The 26,629-nt window shown below is 37.5% G+C and overlaps 1 protein-coding gene across 2 annotated transcripts in view; it reads left to right on the plus strand.

Annotated features, from left to right (window-relative positions):
* The window catches only part of ODF2L (outer dense fiber of sperm tails 2 like), a 282,358-nt gene that overhangs the window by 230,218 nt on the left and 25,511 nt on the right, over window positions 1-26,629 (plus strand). Inside the window, exons 1-7 of one of the 2 annotated variants that reach the window (XM_035018120.1) lie at window positions 15,029-15,317; window positions 19,352-19,392; window positions 20,711-20,883; window positions 23,336-23,468; window positions 24,355-24,480; window positions 25,919-25,978; window positions 26,103-26,174. In XM_035018120.1, coding sequence (XP_034874011.1) covers window positions 20,771-20,883; window positions 23,336-23,468; window positions 24,355-24,480; window positions 25,919-25,978; window positions 26,103-26,174 — 504 coding nt within the window. In that variant the 5' untranslated portion in view covers window positions 15,029-15,317; window positions 19,352-19,392; window positions 20,711-20,770. Of the gene's footprint in view, window positions 1-15,028; window positions 15,318-19,351; window positions 19,393-20,710; window positions 20,884-23,335; window positions 23,469-24,354; window positions 24,481-25,918; window positions 25,979-26,102; window positions 26,175-26,629 lie in introns of those variants that run through there. The other variant, XM_035018119.1, reaches the window with a different exon arrangement.

Genomic DNA, 26,629 nt, shown 5'->3' on the forward strand with positions numbered 1-26,629 from the left:
ACAAGAACTACTTCTAATGATAACCTAATAAAGAACATGGGAGAAAGGGTATAGAATATTTCTCATTTGCAAAACAGGCATAAAGTTGTGTCCTATAAGATACTTTTATATCTATTATGTACCAGATAGTATATAACATCATGTGGATGTAAGATATTATCATTATTATTATCATTATGTTCCAGGGAAGAACAAAAAGAGAAAGCAGACATGTAGTGGAAATTTTTTCAAGAGGTGAAAAATAACCAGGGAGATTCAGAGAACAATAAATGAAAGTACAAGCACAAAGATTACATAGTTCTTTCCTAGTCTCCCATTCTGTTTTCTCTTTGCTCTGATTCTGTCCATCTGTGAAGTTTTAAAGGCTCTGCCAGATTCCCTTGTTGTCCCCAATCCCAGCAAGGGGCAGCAGGTCTTTCAGTCTTCCTCTTGTGCTGTTTCTAATACTCCATTTCACCCCGCAAGCCCTGCAAAGAACAGGAGCAACTCCAACCAGTTGAAAGACCTGGCATTTGGAGGATTAGGGCTCCCCCTTCTGTTCTCAGGGGTATCTGTTCTCAGGTATCTGGGGCTCTGAATCTCCAGACAAAACTCTCAGCAAACAGAATTGACCTGTACAGACTTCCCTCCCAGAGCACACCACAAGTTATTTAGAGTAGTACTTTTCAAACTTTAATGTACCTAAGAATCACCCATTCAAATTCAATTCCAACTCTGTAGGTCAAGGTGAAGCCAACATTCTGCATGTGTACCAAGCTCCCAGGTGATGCTGGGCTGCTGGTCGTTGGTCCACACTTGGAGTGGTCTCCTGGGGAATATCCAGGGATTTACTTTGGGATTTCCGCTCTTGCACGACTAAGAGACAGTCTATGTAGTATTTACAGATATTTTTTACCTTCTTATGGGAAAGGCCTCTGCTTTCCTCAGATCTCAGGAGAAAAGCATTGCATTAATTATGCATTTTTATGGGGACACGATTGTTTAAATATTCTTTGTAAAGAAACAGCTACAGAGTTCAGAGTTAAAATTTAAAAACCAACAGCACAGGTATGTAGGTTTTAGATTCTTGAATGTCACAATCACCTTTCTATGATTAGAGCCCCTGCCTTAAATTTAATCTATTTTCTTATTGATCATTATGTGAGCCATGGTAAGATTATTTTAATGACCTCCAAAATGTAGCCTCAAACAAGTAATTGCCAAGGACGGACCTTCTTTAAACAGGGGATCACTTCCTTAACTTTTATTTCTCTTTTTTAAATCAGTTATTCATTCAAAAATAAAATTGTATCAAATACACCTCAATAACACTGTTAAAAACATAAAATCATGTTTCTACTAGATGCCCGGCACCATTCTAAGCACTGAATATGTGTGAATGAAATGGAGTTTACGTTCTGTCCTAATGGAGTTTATATTCGAGAAAAGAGAGAGAGACAGCAGGCAAACATAATGGGATATCTAGAAAGTGTTATAGAAAATAAGAAATCAGGTAAAGGGGAGGAAACAATAAAAGGGTGGAAATTGAGGTCTGTTATTTTGTATCAGGTGGTGGGGAAGACCTCAGAGGTAAGATTATCAGGAGTGGGGAAGTAAACATGCAAACATCTGAGAGAGAAATGGTTCAGGCAGAGAGAAGAGCAATTGGGAAGCCCCTGAGGCTGGGGGGTGCCTGAAGTGAGAGATGCCGTGGACAGGTCCCTGGGTGAGGGTCTGTGACGTGGAGGCCGTGTCCAGTGCACAGACCACATAGGCTGGCAGCTCATGGAAAAGACTGGAGTGTATCTGTGAAATGGGAAGTCAGTGGTGGATGTGGAAGAGTGACACCATCTGACTCTCAAATTTCCTTTCTGTGAGGAGGCCAAGGGTGGAAGCAGGGGCCAGGGAGGGGGTTATTGCTGAACACAGGTGAGGCAGTGGAGTGGACAGAGCTCAGGTAACACTCTTGGTTGTCTTCCGTTAGTTAGCCTTCCTTCAGCTTTCTAGCAGTTTCCTTTCTCCTCTCCATTGAAATTTTTCTGCTATTAAAATGAAATAAAAACCCCTTCAGCTTGTAAGCTTATTAAGAGAGGACTCAAGGAAAATTTTGCCTGCCCAGAAATGCAGAGCATAGTGCTGACTGACAGCAGAAGAAATAAAATGAGAAGCAGTGACATGAAAATAATCTGAGGTTATCTGTGGTCAAATGACATGAAAATACAGTCCAAGTTTATAACATAAGGCTGTGGTTCTTGATGCTTTGTCCACAGGTGCTCCATAAATGATAGCTACCGTTATTATGAGTTTAGTTATATGTTGTTGTCAGCTGGGGCTCCCTTGTTCCTCAGAGACCTCCATACAGTTGGTTTTTATCGATGTCAGTTCCATGACCTGTGGAAGACAAGTCCCCCTCCTAGATTTCTGCAACTACCTGCACACTTGTCTCCTTAAAATTCCCGTTTCCTAGTTCCACATGGGCGGCTCCCATGCTTTGTTGTATTGTTCTGAATATGGTGTTATGAGTTTTCCAAAGAAACATGTACGTATCTTGTTTGTGAGTAATTTAGACTTTATTGAAGAGTTCATAGGTGGAACTAGAGAAGGATTTATGTCACCGAAAAATAAAACAAAACATTTCCCAATCACCGAAAGCATCAGCCTTCTTGAAAGAATTTTCCACAAATGTGGAGCGTCCTTGGCCCCCCAGTTGCCTCAGTATCTTTCTATCCCAAGGGATCTCTCCTTTCTCTCTTCTCCTTACTTTCAACAGTGAAAGCAACCAACTAACTACCACCAACAAAATCCCTGCCTGGCCCCATATACAGTGCCCTGCTCCCCAGAGTCTTCAACACCGCACAGAAACCGGGCAGCATGGGAGGATTAGAAGGGCTCCCCTTCAACCTCAGACAGTTATTAAAGTGTTTTCTCCAGGAGGGATTCTGGCCAACAGGGGTTTTTAAAGACTCTTCTTAGTCACTCATCTTCCCAGTCACTTAGTCACTCATCTTCCCAGTCACTCATCTTCCCATGTCTCACTTCCCAGCTTCAAAAGCCACTTCAGCTCATTTCTATTTCTTTTCCTCTAAATGGGAAGTTAAAATATTTATTCTTTTACCATTCTTTTTCTTGTGACCTGTCATTTCTATTCCCTAAAGTCGCTATTTTCCCTTTAATTCGCTGGGCATAGCTAAGGTCTCAGGGTTCTTCCCGTATCCCGCAATGCCTAGCACCCTACTTTGATCCCAGTTTTCTTCAATAACCTGCATATTTGTATCAAGAGTTTTGGCTGTGGCTTGCTTGACATTCCCAGTAAATGCTCTGCTTAAACTGAGACCATCTTTGGTCTCCTTTCTTTTTTCTTATTACTCACCAATTCTTTTTGTCTCCCCCATTTGAGTACTTTCTCTCCTTTTTCTATTCTTCTCCAAAAAGAATGGGGAGCAACTTTTAAAAAGAGATTAGAGGGCGCCTGGGTGGCTCAGTTGGTTAAGCGACTGCCTTCGGCTCAGGGCATGATCCTGGAGTCCCTGGATCGAGTCCCGCATCGGGCTCCCTGCTCGGCAGGGAGTCTGTTTCTCCCTCTGACCCTCCTCCCTCTCATGCTCTCTGTCTCTCATTCTCTCTGTCTCAAATAAATAAATAAAATCTTAAAAAAAAAAAAAAGAGATTAGAACAGTATATGTCTTTTACTACATAGCTGTTTTTATTTTTTTTCTCTATTAGAAAGTAATTATTTTTTGAGTAGGGTCTCTTTAGAGTCACATAACTAGGATAAAGGAAAAATCAATCAGTTCTTTAATATAATGCCATAACTGGTTACTAAAAATACAATCATCTTAAAAACTAAAAATGTACAATGGATGATACATTTTAGCTAAGATCAGATGGCCATAGTATAAAAGTATGAAGAGTATTTTAAAAGCAATGGTTATAAGCAAGTGACAATTTTTTTTAAAAGAAATTTTTGGGAAGCATTTTATCTTTTCAAAGAAGAATAAAAGAATGAATTTTTTAGTGTCGTAATTTATCCTAAATGTCATTATATCATATACATGTTTTATCTCCATTTGGGTGAGTTATCAAAATATAGATTATAGCAGTGAGTCACACACCGTAAATTACTTACTGAGCAGGGGATAAAGCCAAAAGAGTAAAATTCCAGAGTCTAAGAATACAATTTTCTGCCACTTCTGTTTTCAATTATATAAATTTTATTGGCATTCACCTTTAATCTTGTATTATAATATTGTATAAGCAGCTACTAAATGGTTAAGTTTTGGCTTGGACGTTAGACTAACGGGATTGACATCCTAGCTCTGCCTTTTACCGACTGTGTGGCCTTAGGTATGTTATTCATTATCTCCATGTCTCACTTTCGGCATTTGTAAAATTGGTGTAAAATTTAGCTAGTACATGTGGTGATTTCAATTCTGTTTAGGTCACAATGAGAGTTTAATAAATATGAATCCATATTAATTTATGGCCTTCCTTTGGTGTGTGTGGCACCTGCTTAGGCCCTGTTAGTTGCCTAGCTAGTGGCTTGCCTCCTTCTCTTTCTTGCTGGCAGAACCCGTCTTCTGCGACAGAGGTCAAACATGTCTGATGCTCATTTTTCCAAGCCTCGCTCACATTGGGGCACAACTCTGTGACCTGACTCAAGCCAGTAACCTAAGGATTAGTCTGCTAGCAGGAGGGAGGTGGAGGAGTTGGAGATGGTGATGTTGAGATTGTTTATAGATAATAATTTCCTTCCTGAAAAAAAAAAAAGGGAATTATCTAGGAAAATCCCACCCCTCTTTCCTAGAAGAGTGCCAGGAGCTGAGGGAGCCTCTGTGGCCCTTGGGTGGAAGCCAAAAAGTGAAAGGTAGTAGAGCTGAAAGGTAGAAAGAGCCTGTGTCCCTGATGACACTGGTGACAGCTGGGTCAACCTGGAGAGTGCCTAACTCCAGACACCTTACTGTGTGACATAAGATGTATCTTCAAGCCGTCATTAGTCAGCTACTCTGTGACTTCCAGCCCAAACTGTTACAACTGATAAAGGCACTTCAAAAAATAGCATTGATAATTTCTAAAAAGTGCCGATCAGTATTTGGAAACATGTATGTAAAGTGGTTTAACGTATAAACTGTATGATATTTTGAGGAAAAAAATAATATTAATCTCCTAGGTAAAATTTTGACCAAGCTATTTGCTCTTCCATACAAAAGGGTCATGCTGAACTTCAATAAACTAGGGGACAAAGACCTATTGAAAAAAGCCCATCCAAAGTAAATAAGCCTAAAAGAAAATAATTTTTTAAGAAGATTTTATTTATTCATTTGAGAGAGAGAGACAGTGCAAGCTGGAGGGAGAGGGAGAGTATGAAGCAGACTCCAGGCTGAGCACAGGGCCGGAGGCAGGGCTTGATCCCACAACTGTGAGATCCTGACTAGAGCCAATATCAAGAGTCGGTCACTCAACCAACTGAGCCACCCAGGCGCCCCTAAAAGAAAATAATTTTTTATTTAAAAAATTTTTTTTATTATGTTCAGTTGAAAATAATTTTTAAAAAAAGCAAACAACCGGGGCGCCTGGGTGGCTCAGTCAGTTGAGCCACGGACTCTTAGTTTCTGCTCAGGTCTGATCTCAGGGTACTGGAATTAAACCCGGTGTTGGGCTCCGTGCTGAGCAAGGAGTGTGCTTGGGATTCTCTCTCTCTGCCCCTCCCACTTGAAATCTCTCTCTCTCTCTCAAATAAATAAATAAATCTTTTTTTTTTTTTTTTAGATTTTATTTATTTGAGAGAGAGAGAGCAAGTAAGGGGAAGGAGCAGAGGGAGAGGGACGAGTAGGCTCTGCGCCCAAGCACAGAGCCCCATGTGGGGCTCGATCCCAGGATGCTGAGATCATGACCGGAGCTGAAATTAAGAGTCAGAAGCTTAACTGACTGAGCCACCCAGGTGCCCAGATAAACAAATCTTTTTTTTTTAACGCAAACAACAAAACTAATCCTTTAGCTTTCTTACGTTTTTCTTTAAGTGTATACTAGACCATAATATGCTAACTGTACCAATTTTATGTTGTATCCCTGCATTATTAATATTCTGTTTCCAAAGGATCACATTCTGTTTTCTTATGAATATTTTTCTTCATAATTGACACTTAGGAGTTCATCATTTTCAGAGTGTTTTTAACTTTTTTTTTCCTTCTGTTTTAAGGTATTACTGAAGTTTAACTCACATAAAATATTACATTAGTTTCAGGTGTACAACATATTGTTTTGACATTCCATATGTTACTCAATGTTCATAAGTGTAGTCACCATACCATTATTACAATATTATTGACTATATTCCCTATGCTGTACTTTTAATCCCTGTGACTTATTTATTTTATAACTGGAAGTTTGAAGCACTTAATCCCCTTTATCTATTTCACCCATCTTCCCACCTACCACCTCTCAGGCAACCACTGGTTTGTTCTCCAGGAGTCTGTTTTTTCCTTTGTTTATTTGTTTGTTTTGTTTTTTAGATTTCACATATAAGTGAAATGATATGGTATTTGCCTTTCTCTGTCTGACTTATTTCACTTAGGTCCATCCATGTTGTCACCAATGGCAAGAGCTCATTCTTTTTTACGGCTGAGTAATATTCCTGTGTGTGTGTGTGTGTGTGTGTGTGTGTGTGTGTAGCATTTCTTTGTCCATCCATCTATTGATGGACACTTGTGTTGCTCCCATATCTTGGCTATTGCAAGTAATGCTGCAATAAACACAGGGATGCATGTATCTTTTTGATTTGGTGTTTTCATTTTCTCTGGGTAAATGGCCAGTAGTAGAATTATTACCATATGGTGGTTCCATATGGTATTTCCATTTTTAATTTTTTGAGTAAGCTCCATACTGCTTTACGCAGTGGTCGTACCAATTTACATTCCCACCAGCAGTGTACAAGTGTTTCCTTTTCTCCATATCCTTTCCAACACCTATTTCTTGTCTTTTTGATAGTAGCCATTCTGACAGGTGTGAGGTGGTATCTCATCATGGTTTTGATTTGCATTTCCCTGAGGATTAGTGATGTTGAACATCTCTCCATGCGTCTATTGGCCATTTTCATATCTTCTTTGCAAAATGTTTATTCAGTTCCTCTGCCCATTTTTAAAGCAGACTGTTTGGTTTTTAGTGTTGAGTTGTGTAAGTTCTTTGTATATTTTGAATATTAACCCCTTATTGGCTATATCATTTACAAATATCTTTTCCCATTCACTAGGTTGCATTTTTTTGTTGTTATTGATGATTTCCTTTGCTATGCAATTATGAGTGTTCTTTAAATAGTTAACTAACTCTCAAATAAACTTCTAGTTATATTAGTAGATTTTCAAGCAATACAAGAATAATAAAATAGTGTCTATACTCTCTGTGACCACACAACATCTTTATGCCATGAGACCTAAATTGCTTACCTTTATTCTTAAAGCCTTTACTACCTAATCAGAGCCAAACAATAGTATATTTTATAAAGAAAATTTCATACTCATGCATCATTTTCCTTTGGTCAGTCAAAAAAATGGTAACGTCTGTAGGATAAAATACCTAGCTTACAACAAAGGATAAGCAGTGTTATTTTCTGCATGATATTAAAACAAAATTTTTTATTTAAAAATTGCCTATATAATATATTAAATATTCTATACATGAAATAATTCTACTGAGAGTAAATATTGAACATATGTTACAACTTGGGCTGAATTTGACAGTGTTTATTTAACTGGTCAAACATTTTAGATTTTTGTAGGTTGTGGTAATTACTGGAATCATTTATGGTTTAGAAGGAAAAGTAGATTCACATATGCTACTATGTTTTTTTGTTTTGTTTTTTGTTTTTAAGACTCATGTCTGAAGCCTCAAATTCTGTGGAAAATATCTGGATGAAAAGAGATAATCAGATCCAGCAATCTCACTCCTTGGTATTTACCTAAAGGAATCGAAAACATATGTCCACATAAAAACCTCCATGCAGATGTTTATAGCAGCCTTATTCATAATTGCCAAAACTTGGAAGCAAATGAGATGTCCTTTAGTAGGTGAGTGGATAAATAAACTATGGTATATCCAGACAATGGAATATTATGGAAATGAGATATTAAGCCATGGAAAACATGGAGGAAACTTAAATGCATGCTACCAAGTAAAAGAAACCAATCTGAAAAGGACACATACTGTATGATTCCAATTATATGACATGGTGGCAAAGGCAAAACTATAGAGACAGTAAAAAGATCAGTGCTTGCTAAGGCTTTGGGGAAAAGGAGAGATGAAAAGGCAAAGCATAGGGAATTTTTAGGGCAGTGAAAATACTCCTTATAATGTTGTAATAGTGAATGCAACATCTTTATGTAGTTGTCCAAACTCAGAATGTGCAACACCAAGAGTGAACCCTAATGTAAACTATGGACTCTGGGTAGTAATGATTTGTCAAACCAGCTTCATCAGTTGTAACAAATGTTCTGTCTGGTGGGAGATGTTGATAGTGAGGGAGACTATGTATGTGTGTGGACAGGGAATATATGGCATGTCTTTGAATCTTCCCCCAATTTAGCTGTGAACCCAAAACTTCTCTAAAAAAGAAAGTCTAAAAAAAGAGAGAGATAATCATTCTTGATTTTCTGTCATGTGCTTTACACCTTAGAGCAACTGTTGTTTACTAATACCTATCACCTATAGGACACTTACGATTTGATCAGACAGGGCTATGTGCTCTACAAATATGACCTCAATCATCACAACAATCCTATCAGGCAGGTAGAATTATTCTTTAATTTTTTTGGGGGGGCGGTGGGGAAAACACAACTTAGAGAAGTAACTTGCCCAGGACTTGTGGTTAGAAAACATGAATACAGGTTGGTATGGTTCCAAAGGCTTTGCTCTTTTTTTTTTTTTTAAAGATTTTATTTATTTATTTGAGACAGAGAGAATGAGAGAGACAGAGAGCACATGAGAGGGGGGAGAGTCAGAGGGAGAAGCAGGCTCCCTGCCGAGCAGGGGGCCCGATGCGGGACTCGATCCCGGGACTCCAGGATCATGACCTGAGCCGAAGGCAGTCGCTTAACCAACTGAGCCACCCAGGCGCCCTGGTTCCAAAGGCTTTGCTCTTAACCACTGTTATTGTAACAGCCCATTTCAACCTCACCCCACACTTATGCCCAGCCCAAACTTCAGTGGTTTAGTTAGTGCAGAACTGGAGTAGTTGCCTGTCTCAGTGTTTTCTGGTAAGGACCTCTTTCAACAACAGGTAACTGTTGCCTGCTCCTATAGACTAAATGTATATATTCTCCCCGAATTCATATTTTAAAACCCTAATCTCCATTGTGATGGTATTTGAAGGTGGGACCTGTGGGAAGTAATTAGGTCATGAAGGTGGAGCCTTCATTATGGGATTAGTGCCCTTATAAGAAGAGACATGAGAGAGCTTATCTTGATCTTGGACTTCCCTGACTCCAAAACTGTAAGCAATAACTTTCTGTTGTTTAACTCACCCAGTTAATGGTACTTTTGTCATAGCATCCTGAACTAAGACATACACTTTCTCTCTAGGAAAAGTGATGCCTTTCTGTTCCCCAAGACTTTGCTCAGTCTTTGTTTGACTTACCCTGTGGACAACAACCCTTACGGTAAACGGAATTTACCTAATTGCAAGACTTAAATAATTACTACAGTAATTAAGAGAATATGTTGGCTAACTGAACATAATAAAAAAAAAGGAGAGAGAGAGAGAATATAATGCTGGCATGTGTTTAGATTATCCATTATTAGAACAGAATGGAAGGTCCAGAAGTAGACACACACATGAATGGTCTAATCATTTTCAGCAAAAGCAGTAAGTTAATTCAATGTGAAAGAAAAAGTCTTTCAAATAAATGATGATAGAACAACTGGATATCTATATAAAATGAAGTAAACCTTGATATCTGCTTCATTCCTTACAAGAAAATGAATGCAAGATGGATTGCTCATACAGGAGTGCCTGGGTGGCTCAGTCAGTTAAGTGTCTGCCTTCAGCTCAGGTCATGATCTTGGGGTCATGGGATTGAGCCCCGCATCAGGCTCCCTGCTCAGCGGGGAGTCTGCTCCCTCTGCCTCTTCCTCTGCTCATGCTCTCTCTCTCAAATAAGTAAATAAATAAACTTTTTAAAAAAGATGGATCATACATTTAAATATAAAAGCTTAGAATCATAAAAAGTCTAGAAAAAATACAATTATCTCCACAAAACTATAAAAGGAAAAATGGATAAGGATATTTGATTGTATCAAAATTTAAAATTTCTGCTCACCAAAAGGTATCATTAAGAAAATGAATGGGCAAGATACAAAGTGGGAGAAAATATTCATTATATATTTCATAAAAGATTTTTTTCAGAAAATATAAAGAACTACAAACCAGTAGTAAAAGGACAACCCAATACAAAAAGGGCAAAAGACTGAATAACACATCATAAAAGATACAATTATGGTTCATAACTATTAAAAAGGTGCTCAACATCATTAGTTATCAGGGAAATGCAAATAATATCACAATGAGATGCCACTTCACACCTACTAGAACAGCTAAAATTTTTTAAAAAGTGGCTATAATGAATGTTGGCAAGGATGTAAAGTAATTACATATTTTGTCCTTTTTTCATATGCAAATTCAGTGTTTGTTTTGCCCTTACAACATGTCTCAGTTAAGACTACTCACATTTTAAATGTTCTGTAGCTATAGGTGGCTAGTGGCCTCTGCATTCTCTCTATTGGACCTGGATTTATTAATGTTAGCACTATTAACATTTGGACTGAATAATTTTTTGTTTTAGGGGCTGTTCTGCGCATTGTAGAATGTTTAGCAGCTGACCTCTACCTACTAGATGCCAGTATTACAAGGTCTATAAATCTATGGTTAGATCTCAGTATATTCCAGGGCACAAGTAAAAAGTCTGACTTGGGAGAAGTCTTTCATATTAAAAAAATGTGCGTGATTTTGCTGATTTATATTGGCAGAAACCTATGGAATATGATAATGAATTCCAGGGATGTTAGATCAGGGACAAAGGAATACAATTTTTGATGAGATCGAAGTTATCAATATGGATATATTAATCAAAAACCATGGACCTGGGGCACCTGGGTGGCTCAGTTGTTAAGCATCTACCTTCGGCTCAGGTCGTGATCCCAGGGTCTTGGGATCGAGCCCCGCATCGGGCTCCCTGCTCAGTGGGGAGGCTGCTTCTCCCTCTCCCTCTGCCTGCCTGCCTACTGGTGAACTCTCTCTCTCTGTCAAATAAATAAACAAAATCTTTAAAAAACAAACAAACAAACAAAAACCATGGACTCATTGTGCTTGCCTGAGCATCTGGGAGTGGTTCAAGGTTTGCTTGGTTGTTGAAACCTGGATCCAATGCTGTCCTGCACTAAATAAAGATGAAATGCTAGAAATCTCTTAAAAGACTTAGGGAGATAGGATGTTGGAATGGATTTATCATGTGTGACTCAGTCACCTATCTCCAATTGTATCCTGAGAAGGCTAGAGGACTTTCTCTTCACTAATGCATTGAGAAAATACTGGGAGGGAGAGGAAGCTGTTGTCCTCTAAGCCCAGGGATGAAGTTAGGAGATGCTGCAATTGAATAGGATCTCTAATTCCCTAATGGAAATAATAGGATATCAAAGTGGCAGAGGCCAACTGATCTCGCTTAAGCATCAGGGATGAGATAGCAGTGTTTACCATAATAGGCCCCCGGGGCTAGAGCAGTAATCATAGTTGTTTGGGAGGGATCTTTAGCAGTGTGAAAGTGATTATGGTGTCCCTGTAATTGAAATGGATGGACAGCGTTCTAAGATCTTACTTGATCTATAATAATGAAAAATTGCTAGATCTGATGAAGAGAGATCTGAACTTCATCACCTTAATGGAGATTTACAGCATCTCGACATTGCTTCTTAATTCATGGCTATTATAATAAGAAGGTCAATTGATAGGCCCTGGAATGGCCCTTTTCTACTGAAAAAGTTAACCTAAGTCCCATACCATATTTCTAGGGGAATTCTAGTGATTAATGCCACCATCAAAGACTTGAAAGATGCTGGCGTGGTGATTCTGAACATACTCACATTTAACCTTCTATTTGGCCTGGGTAGAAGATGAATGGGTCATCTAAAATGTTGATCCAGATGTAGTCTTTTTATCGGGTGAATAAGTATAATTCCTAGCATCTAGTATGCAGATATCGCTCTGGCAAATGTCTTTTATTCACCCTAATATGTGTAGCACAGCTGAAGTTGTTTGATTTTTATCTGGAAGTGAGAACGTGAGAGAATTTATTGCTTTACGTAAGAGCTATGTTAGGTCTTTAGTTCTCTCTCATACTATAGTGTGCAGAGACCATGATCATTTCATTACCTTTTGGGGTATTGCTTTTGTCTACTACATTTATTGTATTGTGCTGGCAGAACCTGATGATCAGGAAATAGCACATACCTTAATGCCTTGCCTAGCAAATTGTTTCCATAGACGCAATGTGACTTTGACACTGTCCCATCAAGAGATGGAATCTTTTACTTTTTCTCTTGTATTTGGGCTGGCTCTCTGATATATTTTAGATAGCAAAATGCAGTGGAAGTGGTTCTGTGTAACTTGTGTGGCCTTAGATCTGCAGCTTCTTCCTTTGCTACCTAGGACACTCACTCTTGGAACACACCTGCCATGAAAAAAAGCTCAAGTTGGCCACATGCAGAGCTGCATGGATAGGGTGAAAGAGGCCTTAGCCTTCCAACTGAGCCCACCTAGTCACCAAAGATAATTTTGGATATTCCAGCCTCAACAGCTATCTGGTTGCAACTTGATGAGAGACACCACCTATTGCCACGTGGAGGAAAAAACCCACACAGCTGAACTCTGCCTGAATTTCTCACCACAGAATCATGAACAAATAAAATGGTTGTTGTTTTAAACCACTAAGTTTGTTAAAACAGCAAAAGAAAACCAAAACATCTTGGAGAGAACACATGCAACTCAGAGTGGGGGATAAACCCTATGAAAATAATTTATTACACAACCGAACTATTTTTTTAAATTGCTTTTTTATTTTGCTAAATTTTATTTGCATTCATCAAGTATCTTTAAACCACTATTTCATTGTTTGCTACTTTTACAATTACAGTATATATTTGTTCCCATGAGGAAGGAAAACAAAATTACCACCCAACATTGCATCTTGCATCTGCTACATACAAAGGTACCATTAATGAGTTTAATATTTATGAGGTACTTATTTTAAATGCTTTATATCAGAGGTCTGCACACTCTGTCCTGTGGGCCAAATCTATCCTGGTATCTGTTTTTGTAAATAAAGTTTAATTGGAACACAGCCAAGCCATGTGTTTATGTATCCTCTATGGCATCTTTTATTCATCAATGGCAGAGTTAAATATGGCAGAGACTATATAATCCACAAAATCTAAAATATTTACTATGTGGACTTCTACAGAAAAAGTATGTTGGTCTCTGCTTTAAATTATGAGGAAATTCTTGATGTATTATTTCATAGGTAGTCAACTACTTAATGATATTTGGGGAAACTGGCATTTTTGGTAGGGCTGGATGAATTTTTTTTTCCATTTAAATAATATAAAATAAGGGATCTTTCTATCCAAAAATTCACTATCCAACCAGATTTCAGATTTAGATTAGAACAGATTAGATTTAGAAGATGAGAGATGCCATATTTACCTGGATAGTTCAGTTCAAATAGTCAATTTGAGAATCTAATGTAATCATCTTGGAATTTTGTGACTGTTTTTCCCTTTGCATGTCTTTTAAAGGTGGTGACATCTAACACTGATGTGATTTAAGTATTTTTCATAAGAGAAGCCCAATTTTTTTTTTAAAGATTTTATTTATTTGAGAGAGAGAATGAGAGAGAGAGAGCACATGAGAGGGGGGAGGATCAGAGGGAGAAGCAGACTCCCTGCCGAGCAAGGAGCCCGATGCGGGACTCGATCCCAGGACTCCAGGATCATGACCTGAGCCGAAGGCAGTCGCCCAACCAACTGAGCCACCCAGGCGCCCCGAAGCCTAATTTTGTGTACAATTAATTTTCTTATTATGACAAGCTAGTAAGTTTCGCTAGAATCCCAGGTAAGTGCTGGAAAGACCCTCAAAATTACTTTCCTTGCCCCAATTCCACATGTCCACCTCCCTCTCTCCCGTTTTTTTTTTCTGAAAGGAGGGGAAGACTAGTTCAGAGTAGCAAAGTTAGTTGACTTGCCAGAGGTCATGATTCATTAATAAGAGATGGATCAGTCCCCACTGCTCTTTAGCATTTGCATATATGGAACAGTTATATGTTCGTTATGAATGAACTTTTAACTGCCATGAACTTTTTGCTGGACAATCAGCACTGGGGAAAAAAAAAATCTTTGCTATAATCATCAACTGAAAATGTTCTTTAGTAAAACCAAAAATGAGGTATGCCATGTCATGGCTAAACTGCTCAGTTGACAATTGCTCTATTTGCAAATTTCACATGATGGTGTACAATTCTTAACATGAATATTAAGTTGAGGTGGATAGTTTTTTACTTTTCCAAATAAAATCTTGCCTTGCTTGTTCAGGAGTGTATAAATCATACTAGCTGGCTATAGTACAGATGCAAAGAATTTGAAATCTGAAAGGCGCCTTGGAGATCACCGTCCAGCTTCCTAATTTAACAGAAGCAAGGAGGCCTAGGGAAGATCCCAGCTAAACAGCAATACTATATATTTAAAACAAAGTTCCTTGTGTCGCGGTTGTTTGGGCTTTTTCAAATGTCTCCTTTAAAAAAGCACAGGCAGGGCACTTCCAGGCCAACTATCAGAAAATTCATACTCTATCGGTCTTATTTCTCTTTCTAGGTTGAGCTCAATTAAGATTTTGGTGACTATACACAAGAAGCCACTAATGTAAAACAAAAGGTTTGAAGGGCGGGCGGGAAAAATTTACCCAGAGTAGCAACTGAGAGACAAAGAGCCTCTCCCCGGCCCCGCCCCCTGATTCTCGCCAATAGCAACAGACGCGAGCCCTTGCTTTCCCGAGCCCGGCCAATCGGCTGCGCGGGCTGTGGCCCGACGGAAGGGGCGGGGCGGCCGTTGCCAGAGAAGCCACTTGATGGTTACTAGCTCCACTTTCGTCCCTCTTGCACCTGGGCGGGCACTCTTCCACCGCAAGCAGTTCTAGGAATTCGCCTCCTTGCCACCTCGCGTCCTTTCGCTTCCTTTCTAGCTTTCGCCTGCGGCACTGCCTCCTGCGTCCCCCTCTCTCCTAGCCGACCCAGGGCTGGAGAACACAGGTACGCTGGCGGTGGTTTCCACCACCGTTCGCTGAGCGTCATCTTTGCGGCCCCTTTGGACCCCTTCCACGGCGGAGCGGCGGCGGGCTGACGTCACGGCGGCGTGCTGACGCAGCGGTCGGGGCGTGGTCACGCTTTGGGGAGCGGGGAAGCTTGGGCTCGGACCGTCTCTCTGCGGTTACTGCAGACGCACTTAGGGGTTCGGGTGGTCCGGGCTGTTTGGGGGCCGGATGTGAAAGGCCTTCACGTCCACCCAGAGCTAGACCTCAGCCCCTTTCTGCCCATACCTGCCACTTACCCCAGAATTGACTGCCTGGCCTGGGAAAAAGACGGCGAGGCTCGTATTCCTAGGGAGGGTGTGGTCCCCAGGACCCCAGGGTAGATCATAGTTGATGGGCTTGTCCAGAACGAAGCCCTTATCCGGTCGGCCCGGGCATGGTGGCGTCTCCTTCTGAAACAATTCCTCTTACTCATTTGGCTGGCTTTTAAGCGACCACCATATAAGATACCCGATTGTGGTAGGCCCTGGGGCTCCTTTAGTGAAGAATACCATGGGAGGCCTGGGAAATTAAGTCCTCCAGGTTCCTTCTAGGTTTCCGGACTCAATAGGAAACTCCTTCAAGTGTGTGGCCTTGGACCGGTCGGTCACTTAACTTTCCTGGCTTCAGTTTCCCTATCTGGAAGACGAGGGCAATAATAGTCACTTTGGGGTGGTTGTAATAAAAGAGATTAAGTAAACCAGTGTCAGGTTTTGAGTATAGGTAGTAAGGGTGCTTGTTGATTGAGAAAACCATAGCCACACTGGGGCAGGTATTTAGGATGTCTATTTCGGAGACAAAGTTTCCCTGTCATCTCGCCCATACTAAGGTTTCAGGTGTTTTTGAATTAATGAGGTTCTTGGAGTAGTTTTAAACACTACTTGCCTAGTTAAAGGAACAAACCACAGAAAACCTGTTTTTAAAATTAGTTTGCTTTCCTTCTCCTTAGAATAAGAATGTCATGGTCATGTTCCTAATTCTTTAACAGCTAGGTATCCATTTTCTGCCTCTCTTTCTTCTACTTTCACGGTTGATGTGTATAAATAATACGGTTTTTGTACCCAAAAAACGAAAGGCATGAGAAAGTGGCTTTGTTTATATTGTACAAATGAATGAGACCCAAGGAGCTGAGTATAGCAATGAGGTTGACATAACATCTACCCACCAAACTCAATTCTTTTGGAAGTCAGTTGTTTTCCCGTGGGCTCTGGTTTAGTAGTACTCAATTTATGACTACTTCGTAGATGATTTGTAATGATTCTGTAAGGAACAGATCTTGAAAGAATTGTTTCGAAAAGTTGGTTTTATACAGATAACTCAGGCCTTCAAGTATTTTAAGGAATAGTGATTGACTCAGTATGATTTTTTTTTTTTTTTTAAGATGAAAAAATTTAAAGAAAAGACCTGGTGGGAAAGCAACCCCAACAATGATCCAAAGGGACCCTAAATTAAAAAAAAAAAACATTCAAACAAACAAAAAACCCCACCTGTAAGTGCTATTTCATTCTGTTCAAACCTCCCCACAGCTTTGGCTGGCAAAGTTTTTTTCTCATTATGTAGAAGAGGCAACTAAGGCCTGCTGTGGCTTAGAGTTGTCCATGTCAGGTGGTTCTAAGGACTAAGAACAGGTGAGTCTGGCCCAGTATTTCATTTTAATATGCTGCCTCTGGGTCATCAAGGAATGGTTAAATTATGTTCAGGCTACCTGTACTCTGAGGAAGAAGAAATAATACTTTCAGGAGGTTTTCTTCAAGCTCTCAAGTTAATTTTGGTACTTAAAGGGATAAGCTGTCATTTTCTGGAACAGGTATGTGGAGCAATCCATTCAGATGGTCATGGGTAAATGAAGAGTTATATTTGGTCACTTTCTGTACTGAATCTCTTGCTATTCTAATTCCTTCATTGTTTTTCAAGTTTGTTTGTTTGTTTGTTTTTATCACCAGTGGAAACAACTTTTGATTTCTTCAAAATTTTTTCTAGGAAAAGAACAGTGGAATTTCATTTCTCTGGGACCGTAATAACCGGTTTCACTGCTTCTACTCTTCTCCCCTCCATATACCTGGTCCATTCTCCAAAATACCACTAAATTTATCTTTTAAAGATGCACTTTTGATCTGTTATTATCCTGCTTAAAATGATTTAATGGTCTGTCTTAACCTTTAGGAAAAAATTCAAGCTTTTGAGCTTGGCATACAGTGACCACTTCATTGTGTCCAGTTTCATCCTTTGCCACTTGCCCTTGCAAATCATGTCCTTTCATGATTCCTTCCTCTTGCTTGTACTTGACCCTGTACCTATGCCTTTTTCTCTTTCTTTTTGTCATACTCACATTTGTTTTGCAGGACTCTACAATTCTTTAGTAAACTTTGACTAGTGTGAAGAATAGTGAGAGAGATGAGAAGCATTCCTATATCTACTTTGTGTTCTTTGCTGAATATTTCAGTGAATTTTTCAGGAGAAGTTGTGTGCTTTTGTTTGAAGCCAATGGGAGCTTGTTTTCCAAGAATTAATGTTTGGCAAAACAAATTGAAATCTGTGAGATTCTTATGCTTTTCTCTTTGGAGAGATTAGTTTTAAATATATATTTGCAGCTGGTTTATTTACTTAGAGCAATCTAGATGCTAAGGAAGGGCATGAGCTGGGATCTTTCTTTTCTCTGACCATGGCCAGCAGTATAGTCCCTGAACAGCCATCCCTCAAATGCTTATTGTTGGCCAAATGGAACATACTTTAGTGAGTGTAGCTGGGTCAGTGTAAACCATGACCACGCCTGGAAAAAGCTTTAAGTACATGCCTTTTTGATAGGGGACTGGTAAAGTCATCTCTGTATAGGAAATTTAATTCTTTAAACGTTAAAATATATTTAAGTTGCTAATCTTTAGGGGTTTGGTTATTAAATATGTGTGCAGAATATGTGTCTTTGTTTCACCACCAAGTTGTACAGGAGTATATTTGTCAATTGGGAGTATATTCCATGTAATTGAAAACATTTTCTTGTGAAACATCTTTTCCATAGAGGAATACATTTGGCTCACTAAAATGATAGCATTTTTTATAAAGGTAGGACTTTTTATGCTAAAGAAAATTGTTCAGCACACATATGTTTTTGGTTATAATATTGTCACAACACAAAAATAGTGGAGTGCCTTGGAAACTTTGAACAATTTTTATCCTGGAAAATATTTCTAGATTGTAAGAATATAATTGTTGATAATTTCTATGGATATATCTGAGACTTGACTTATATAGTTCTCTTTGTTTTGAGAATCAGTAATGAAGATAACATTTTTGAATGTTGGGCTAAGAGTCATTCTAAGATCTCTGTTTTTACAGTGTGTTAATTTTATTTGTTTACCCTTTAAGATAAGGCACAGTTACTTTTTACAGGTGATGAAGCAGAAAAATGTAGTATTTCATCTTGTGATAAAACTTTTAGAAAAATTGTATAAATAGCTGCCAATAGCCCACAGAGCCAAGTAAGAACTCATTTAAAATACTAATACCAAACTGAATCTTATAAAATATGCCTACCGGGGCACCTGGGTGGCTCAGTCGTTAAGCGTCTGCCTTCGGCTCAGGTCATGATCCCAGCATCCTGGGATCAAGTCCCACATCGGGCTCCCTGCTCCGAGGGAAGCCTGCTTCTCCCTCTCCCACTCCCCCTGCTTGTGTTCCTGCTCTCGCTATCTCTCTCTCTGTCAAATAAATAAAATAAAAATCTTAAAAAAAAATAAAATATGCCTACCAATTGAAGATCCCTAATCCTCTTATATTTATTTTTGAATTTTTATTCAAAATATAGGAAACATTTTTCTTTTAATGATTCCCCCAAAAGATGAATCAATGAAGTGAATAAGTAAAAAGCAACTGCCTTTATTCATCGCATTAACTGCTCTAAGCCTTGAGTCCTCTCCTTCAATTACTGCTTAGCTTTTATACGGCTTGTAGCTGCTAAGGATTCAAATGTAAATAAGGTATTCTTTCTTGAGATTCCAGTGTGCAGAGCAAGAAATTTTAAACAAGTGAATGAATGAAAGGTAAATACCAGTTCCCCTGTGAGTGGGGTAGCTATTGGAACCAAACAAATCAGTAGATGATAGTACTGTTGATTGCAGTGATTTATCTAGATCATATTCTTCTTCACTCTTAGGTTTGGTTTTTCATTTGATTTTTTGTATCCATCTATTTTTAATTCTTCTTTAATTCTTTAAGACTTCAGATAGCTCAAAATACTGTTATGTCTTACCAACAGATGTTTCATATTTCAGCATTCAAGTAGATCATCTTAGGTATCTGTAGGTTAATTAGCAGTTCCAATTGTACATGAGTTGTTGGTATTTCAAAAATATGAGCATGCATTTCTTTGGTCTATATCCTAAATCCTTGTTTCTGTAGTGTATAGAACCTTCAGACAAAAATAGATGTATTTTTACAGACACTTTCAAAGTGTTATTTTAGAAATACAAGTAATTTTCAACTTATAATTTCTTCACATCTACTTAAATATTGAAAATTCTTGACCAAATGTATTGTAAAATACAGGTTTATAAAAATAAATTACAAAGAGGTAAAATATCTCTGAAAACCCTGAAGATCTTAAATATAACATTTGATTTTGTATAAATATAAAATGAAGTCAGGGAGACACATTACCATATATTAGAGTTGTGAAAACACAGCCTTAATGATTGCTAAAGCACTAATTTATTACTTAAAATGGAACAGTTCTGAAGGAATTCGTGCGTATTCCTGTTTAAAAAATGACACCGCTAAGTTTGAGTGAAAACAGTTGTTTAGTAAAACTTAGAAGTATCTGTCTATTTGTTACCACCAAAGAGTATCCTAGATTGAGCTGGGAAATAGGAATAAATTAATTTAATTTTGTAAGGTCTACTTTCAAAAGAATAACAATCTTTTTGTAGCTATTGTTGCCAAATACTTTGAAAAGTATATGAAATTTCTATTCTAGGCATACATAACATACATTTCCTATTGGGTAGATATAATGAAACTAAGGACCAGAGTTAACCGTAGTTTTTATATTTATTTTCTAGTTTGAGTGGATTAAGATACTATAATACTTCAAGAAATAGATTAATAAAAATTTCTACATTCTTGTGGTTATGTAGAAAATAACAGGCCTTTTGGAGAGTGTATGGAATTGGCAATTGTTGAATGCTTGGGCAATGCAATTTTGATACTTTTTGAATTAGTATCACAAATGAGTAGCAGTTATAATTTCTATTTTGTCTGTAAAATATAATTCTTTATACATGTTTAGGATTTTTATTTTATAGAGTAATGACAGAAAAAAGAACCTACTGAGATAAGTTTAATAACTAAAATATTTCCTAGCTTTCAGCTTATGAAGAAAAGTTGTTGTGGAAGCCACCTATAAATCCATTTACCAAATTTATGGAGAAGCCTTCAATTGATGGAAGTCATTCAGAGAAACTATGTTCTCATTTTACAAGTACACCAGAGGACGAACATTTACCACAGGCTGCCAGTGAAAGTCATCTCAGCTGGTATTTTCAATAATAGCAGGGGATATCTAATTTTCTGATTTCAACATTTCATGTTTTGTCCATACTGTAAATTATTTGAATCAAATACAGCATTCTTTCAAGAGTATCTTCTTCAAATCTAGCAATTCATATATTTATTTACCCTGATTACAAATCAGTACTCATTTAGCAGAATTGGGCTAGGTTTTTGAAATCTTAATGAAAGCAAATAAAAATGAAAGCCTTATCTATTGAGAATTATTAAAGTATTAAGCCTTATAGCTAAGATAAATGAAAATAGAAGTACTATGGAATGTTGGAAATGTAGTTGATGAGTACTAATTCACTGTCATTTGGAACATTGCTATATAACAAATACCTGTCATATTTTGCTATCTCCTTTAGAATAAGGAATACACGGGGTGCCTGAGTGGTTCAGTTGGTTGAGTGTTCAGCTCTTGATTTTGGTCAGGTCATGATCTCAGGGTCGTGGAATTGAGCCCCGTGTTGGGCTCCACGCTCAGTGGGGAGTCTGCTTGAGATTTTCTCTTTCCCTCTCCCTTTGCCCCTCCCCCCAAATAAATAAAATCTTAAAAAAAATAGGGAATACACTTGCTATTTATATGACTCATTGCTTACCAAGATGACAAGCTTTTTTTTTTTGAAGATTTTATTTATTTATTTGAGAGAGAGAAAGAACACAAGCAGGAGGAGCAGCAGGCTCCCCGCTGAGCAGGGAGCCTGATGCAGGGCTTGATCCCATGACCCCGGGACCATGGCCTGAGCTGAAGGTAGACAGTAGACAACCAACTGAGCCACCCATGGGCCCCCAAAAATGACAGCCTCAAAACACCATTATTGTCACCATTGATAGTATAGTCCAGTTTCTATTTAGCTTGTTGTAAACGACAGTGATATTTTTTTTTTTTTTTAAGATTTTTATTTATTTATTCATGAGAGACAGAGAGAGAGGCAGAGGGAGAAGCAGGCTCCCAAGGAGCAGGGAGCCCGATGCGGGACTCGATCCCAGGACACTGGGATCATGACCTGAGCCGAAGGCAGACGCTTAACCATCTGAGCCACCCAGGCGCCCAATGACAGTGATATTTGGTCATATATAACCATTCTTGACTTTCTTCTGCCCATGGTTTTTAATAATGGACAACTGTCATTTATAGCCAACATCTTACACCCATCATGTTAAGCCAGCAGTAATTAAGAACACAGTCTGCTTTCTGACATAGCCTCTAAGATCCCATCAGTTGTTGATGAGCCATTATATTGTTTTGTAAAGAAAGAAAAACTGCCTATTGAAGAAAGATACAATGCTTTCTTATGATTTATTTTGTTTATAAATATTGAAAAAGCTCCTTCAAACTTAATTATACATAGATTTTTGACTTCAAATAACTATGCTTTTAAAAAAATAAAAATAAAAAATAAAACGTAAGTGAAATAAAGTAGGGTATTCTCAAAATTTTTTTATACTCAATATCCAACTCTTAGTCACTTTTTGACTCAGAGTTGTCCTTGCTATTAAGAGTATTGGCGATGTGGCATTTCTTAGGACGATCTTTAACTGAACTAAAATTTATTGGTGCTGGGCTGTAATAATATTCAGCAAGCCTATATTGGAGTCTTGCTTCTGGAATGTTGCTAAACATTCCTAGTTCACCAGCTCCTTCAACCCCTCTATGGCCGTCCATTCCTAGGGGTTAAAAAGTGCTACACCCCATCTCTGGGGCATTCTTGAAAGCATTTGACACTTTTAGTTCTGGGCATGTGCAGGAAAGAGCTCAGGACTGCTTCTTAACAAAGATTACAGGAAGCATCCTGATTTCAGGATGTAAAAATGTAACCAAAGAGATATCTCTTACAGTGATACACAGTAGTGTCTAGGTAATCAAGAAGGCAAATATTAATAGTTTTGTTTTGAATGATGATAATGTATTATAAAGCCAAGTGTGAAGGATTTTTGCAATGTGGAGAGCTTTAGTTTTTTGTGTTCTGTTTGTTTAGCTTATTTGTTCTTCTGGAGGAATTTTTTTTGTGAAGAACAGCAAGTTTCAAGAAAGCATTTAGGAATAAGGTCTAATAGACAAATCTTTTGGGTTTGGAGTAGGGAGTAAAAAGGGAAGTAAAAAAGACATAAACACATTCACACAAATCATTTTACAAACCAGAAAAGAGATGTTGAACAATTACTAGTAGCACAGTGAAGCATTGCTGTTGGTGTTCTTGTGTTTTACATATCTAAACGTTTTAAAAACTTTCTCTCTGTATATTAAGTATAGAAAAATAGGGGAGTATAGGAAAAATTTCATACATTTTCAAGGACCATTTACTGTTATTTTGTGGAGAGCAATTTGTGGAACTGTAATATTTAGTTAACGCTGTGCTATATTTGCATAAAAAGTATAACTAGTTTATGTGACAGATTTAACTTAAATTTTATTTGTGCGTATCTAATTAGTCTAAAGCAGGACATCCTAAATGAAAAGACTGACCTGGAAGCAACATTTAAGGAAGCTGAGTTGGCAACCTGTTCTGTAGAATTATTTTTGCCATTATTTAAGGATACCGTTGAAGAGATTAGTTTTGAAAATGTGAGTACCTGACTTATGAACATCTAATAAAATAGACAGCTAGCATAATACTCAGAATGCATTAACTGCAGTCTTGTATCGAAACACAGTTATGCTCACATACTGGTATTTGATATTAAAAATTGCAGGTTTATCAGTCTCCTATGTCATTAGCTGCAATTCTTTTCTTCAGAGATAATCTCAGGCATGCACTTGTTAAGAGGCTAACCTTGGTGCTTAACTTATCCAAAATTGAACTAGAGAGTCAACTATTTCAAGAGTGAATTTAAACAAATATTCTAAGAGATGAAATATATCTATTTTCTATAGTTTTGTATAGAATAGAAACCTGTATTCTAAAATTTCAGTGTACTGAAGTTTGAGTTAGAGACAAAAATAGATTGTATTCTATTAGTTTCATTAAAATAAATGCCTGAAACACTTCGGGGTTTAAGCCCTTATTTTGATTTCATTACTTTAATATACAATGTACTTTATTTATTTATTTATTTATTTTAAAGATTTTATTTATTTGACAGAGAAAGACAGCTAGAGAGGAAACACAAGCAGGGCGAGTGGGAGAGGGAGAAGCAGGCTCCTGGCTGAGCAGGGAACCCGATGTGGGGATCGATCCCAGGACCCTGGGATCATGACCTGAGCTGAAGGCAGACGCTTAACGACTGAGCCACCCAGGCGCCCCTGTGCAATGTACTTTAATGTACTATTAATAAGCTTGGCAAAATTTACTCTTACTATATGCAAAAATGATTTTGTTACTAGGATAAAGTATTCTTTGATAATAGCAATGTTGTATTTTAGAGTGTCTTAATGCTGTATCTTTTTAGATTTTTTTTTTTTTTTAAATGCTGTATCTTAAAATGGGTATGTGGTTCTTATATTTTGTCAGGCTAATCTTTTTGCATCCAATTTGAAGAAGATTTCTGAACAGAAGGAAATATTAACAAAAGAATTAGACACTTTTAAACGTGTAAAACAAGCTTTAGAACACCTTAGAAAGACAGAATACCAACAAGTAAGGACCCCTAAGCACTAATTTAATAGATATATTTCTCACTTGAAGGATTTGCTATTTCTGAAACTGTAGAAATTGAATTATTGGTATATTTGAAATGGAAATAATTCTTGAATTTTCGTTTGAAATGTCAATCATGAAACTAACCCTTACTCTTAACGTTTCACAAATAGTTCTACATGAAAGCAGCATGTTTTTATAGAAAATATATTTGTATTTTCTATCTCAGAATTTTTCATTGTTATATTTCATTTCAGCTGATGAAAATAAAATTTTCTTAGAATTTAAGCTCCATTGTACCATTGTATTCATACATTCATTTATTTTTGGGGTTAGCAGTTTGTTGAGAGATAATTCACATATTCACCCATTTAAAGTGCACACTTCAGTGATTTTGAGTGTATTTGCAGAACTGTGCAGCAATCCCCACAGTCAATGTTAGAGCATTTTCATCACCACAAAAAGAACTCCACCCCCCACCTCCAGGTCCTTTAGAAGTTCGCCTACCTCCCAACCCCACTCACCCCTCCTTATCCTATTATTTCCTTTCTGTTTTTATGAATTTGCTCATTCTGGAAATTTCATGTAAATAGATTCATATAAAATGTGGTTCTTCATAACCACCTTTCATTTAGCATAGTGCCTTCAAGGTCAAATATGTTGTAGCACATGTCAGTGCTTCATTCCTCTTTATTGCTGAATAATATTTCATTGTATGGCTATTCCATTTTTATTTGTCCATTCCTCAGTTGATGGATATTTAGGTTGCTTCAGTTTTTGGCTGTTATGCATAAAGCTGCTGTGAACATTTATTTACAAGTTGTTTATATCCAAGAGAAATGAAAATATATGTATGCCAAGCAATTCCACTGTGTCCTTCTACAGAGTCCCAAGAGTGGGCTTCATGCAGTCCATGAAATTGTGTATGCAATTTTGCATTAGATGTACATGGCACAAATACTTTTGGGTGAAAGGAATTCATAGCTTTTCACATTCCCAAGCAGGAGTGTGACCCTCAAAGTGAATAAACATTTTTCTATGTTCTCATTTAAAATATCTACATAGAATTCTTTTACTAATGTGCTGTGATTCTTTAAAAATAATCTTACTTGCTAAAATTAAGGTGGTTTATATTTTTTACCTATTTATAAGCAGCATGGTGAGCTTCCTTTGTATACAAGATTTTTGTGGTTTTTGTGTCATTGGCTTGTGTTGTCTGAGGTGTTATTTAGAAATTAGTATATAATTTCATAAACTGTGGACAAAAGATGATTTGGAACACTTAGGCAAAAATCCATCTGATGACCTTTTTAAAAATCTGAACTGTGCATAATAGTTGTCCATATTAATTTCTTAAGTGATGCTTATTCCTCTTCCTACTTTTATATGTAGAGAACTATGTTTGTCAATACTGATTTATAATATCTTTTTTTCATAGGTAGGGGACAGTTTATCCAGCATGTTAGAGAAGCTAACTGATAATGAAAGTGAAAATACTGTAAGTCTTTTTATACTTTGTGTCTACTCTGACATTTTTTATTTATATGTTGCTTGGTTTTATAAAATTAGCCAACATTGTCCAAATTGTGATATTTCTAACTCTTACATTATATTTGCTGAAGAATCTTAAGAAGAAGGTACTTGAAAAGGAGACCTATATTCAAGAACTTTCTTGTTTGTTTCAGAATGAAAAGGTAAGCAAATTTTGAGCTTAATCCATCATATTTTCTTAATATTGACTCCCTCTTTTCCTTCTTTCCATCCTGGCCCCCATATCCTCAGAAATAGACACAGAAGTGTTTTTACATTATTTGGATATTTTACAAGTTTTTTTAGTTTCTTTTTAAAAGATTTTTATGGTCTTTAAGTCAGGGTAATTGCATAAATCACTATATATTAGGAACTATGAATAGATTTGTATCTCAATTTTAGTATAAATTAAGGAATTTTAGTGTTTATAGGAGCATTTTAGATATAATTTACTTAGGATAGGTAGGAATTTTTAAAAGGAGATTATCAGGAGCCATTAAATAAAAGGGGGGAGGGGAAAATAGCCCCATAGTTTTATGTACAATTTATAATGGAGGGGTCATGGTTAATGTAAAGTGGTGCTTTGCTTTTTATCAACTTTTTAGATCATGTCTAAATA

Source organism: Mirounga leonina, unplaced genomic scaffold, assembly GCF_011800145.1.
Source record: "Mirounga leonina isolate KUSES-001 unplaced genomic scaffold, KU_Mleo_1.0 Mir_173, whole genome shotgun sequence".
Lineage (NCBI taxonomy): Eukaryota > Metazoa > Chordata > Mammalia > Carnivora > Phocidae > Mirounga > Mirounga leonina.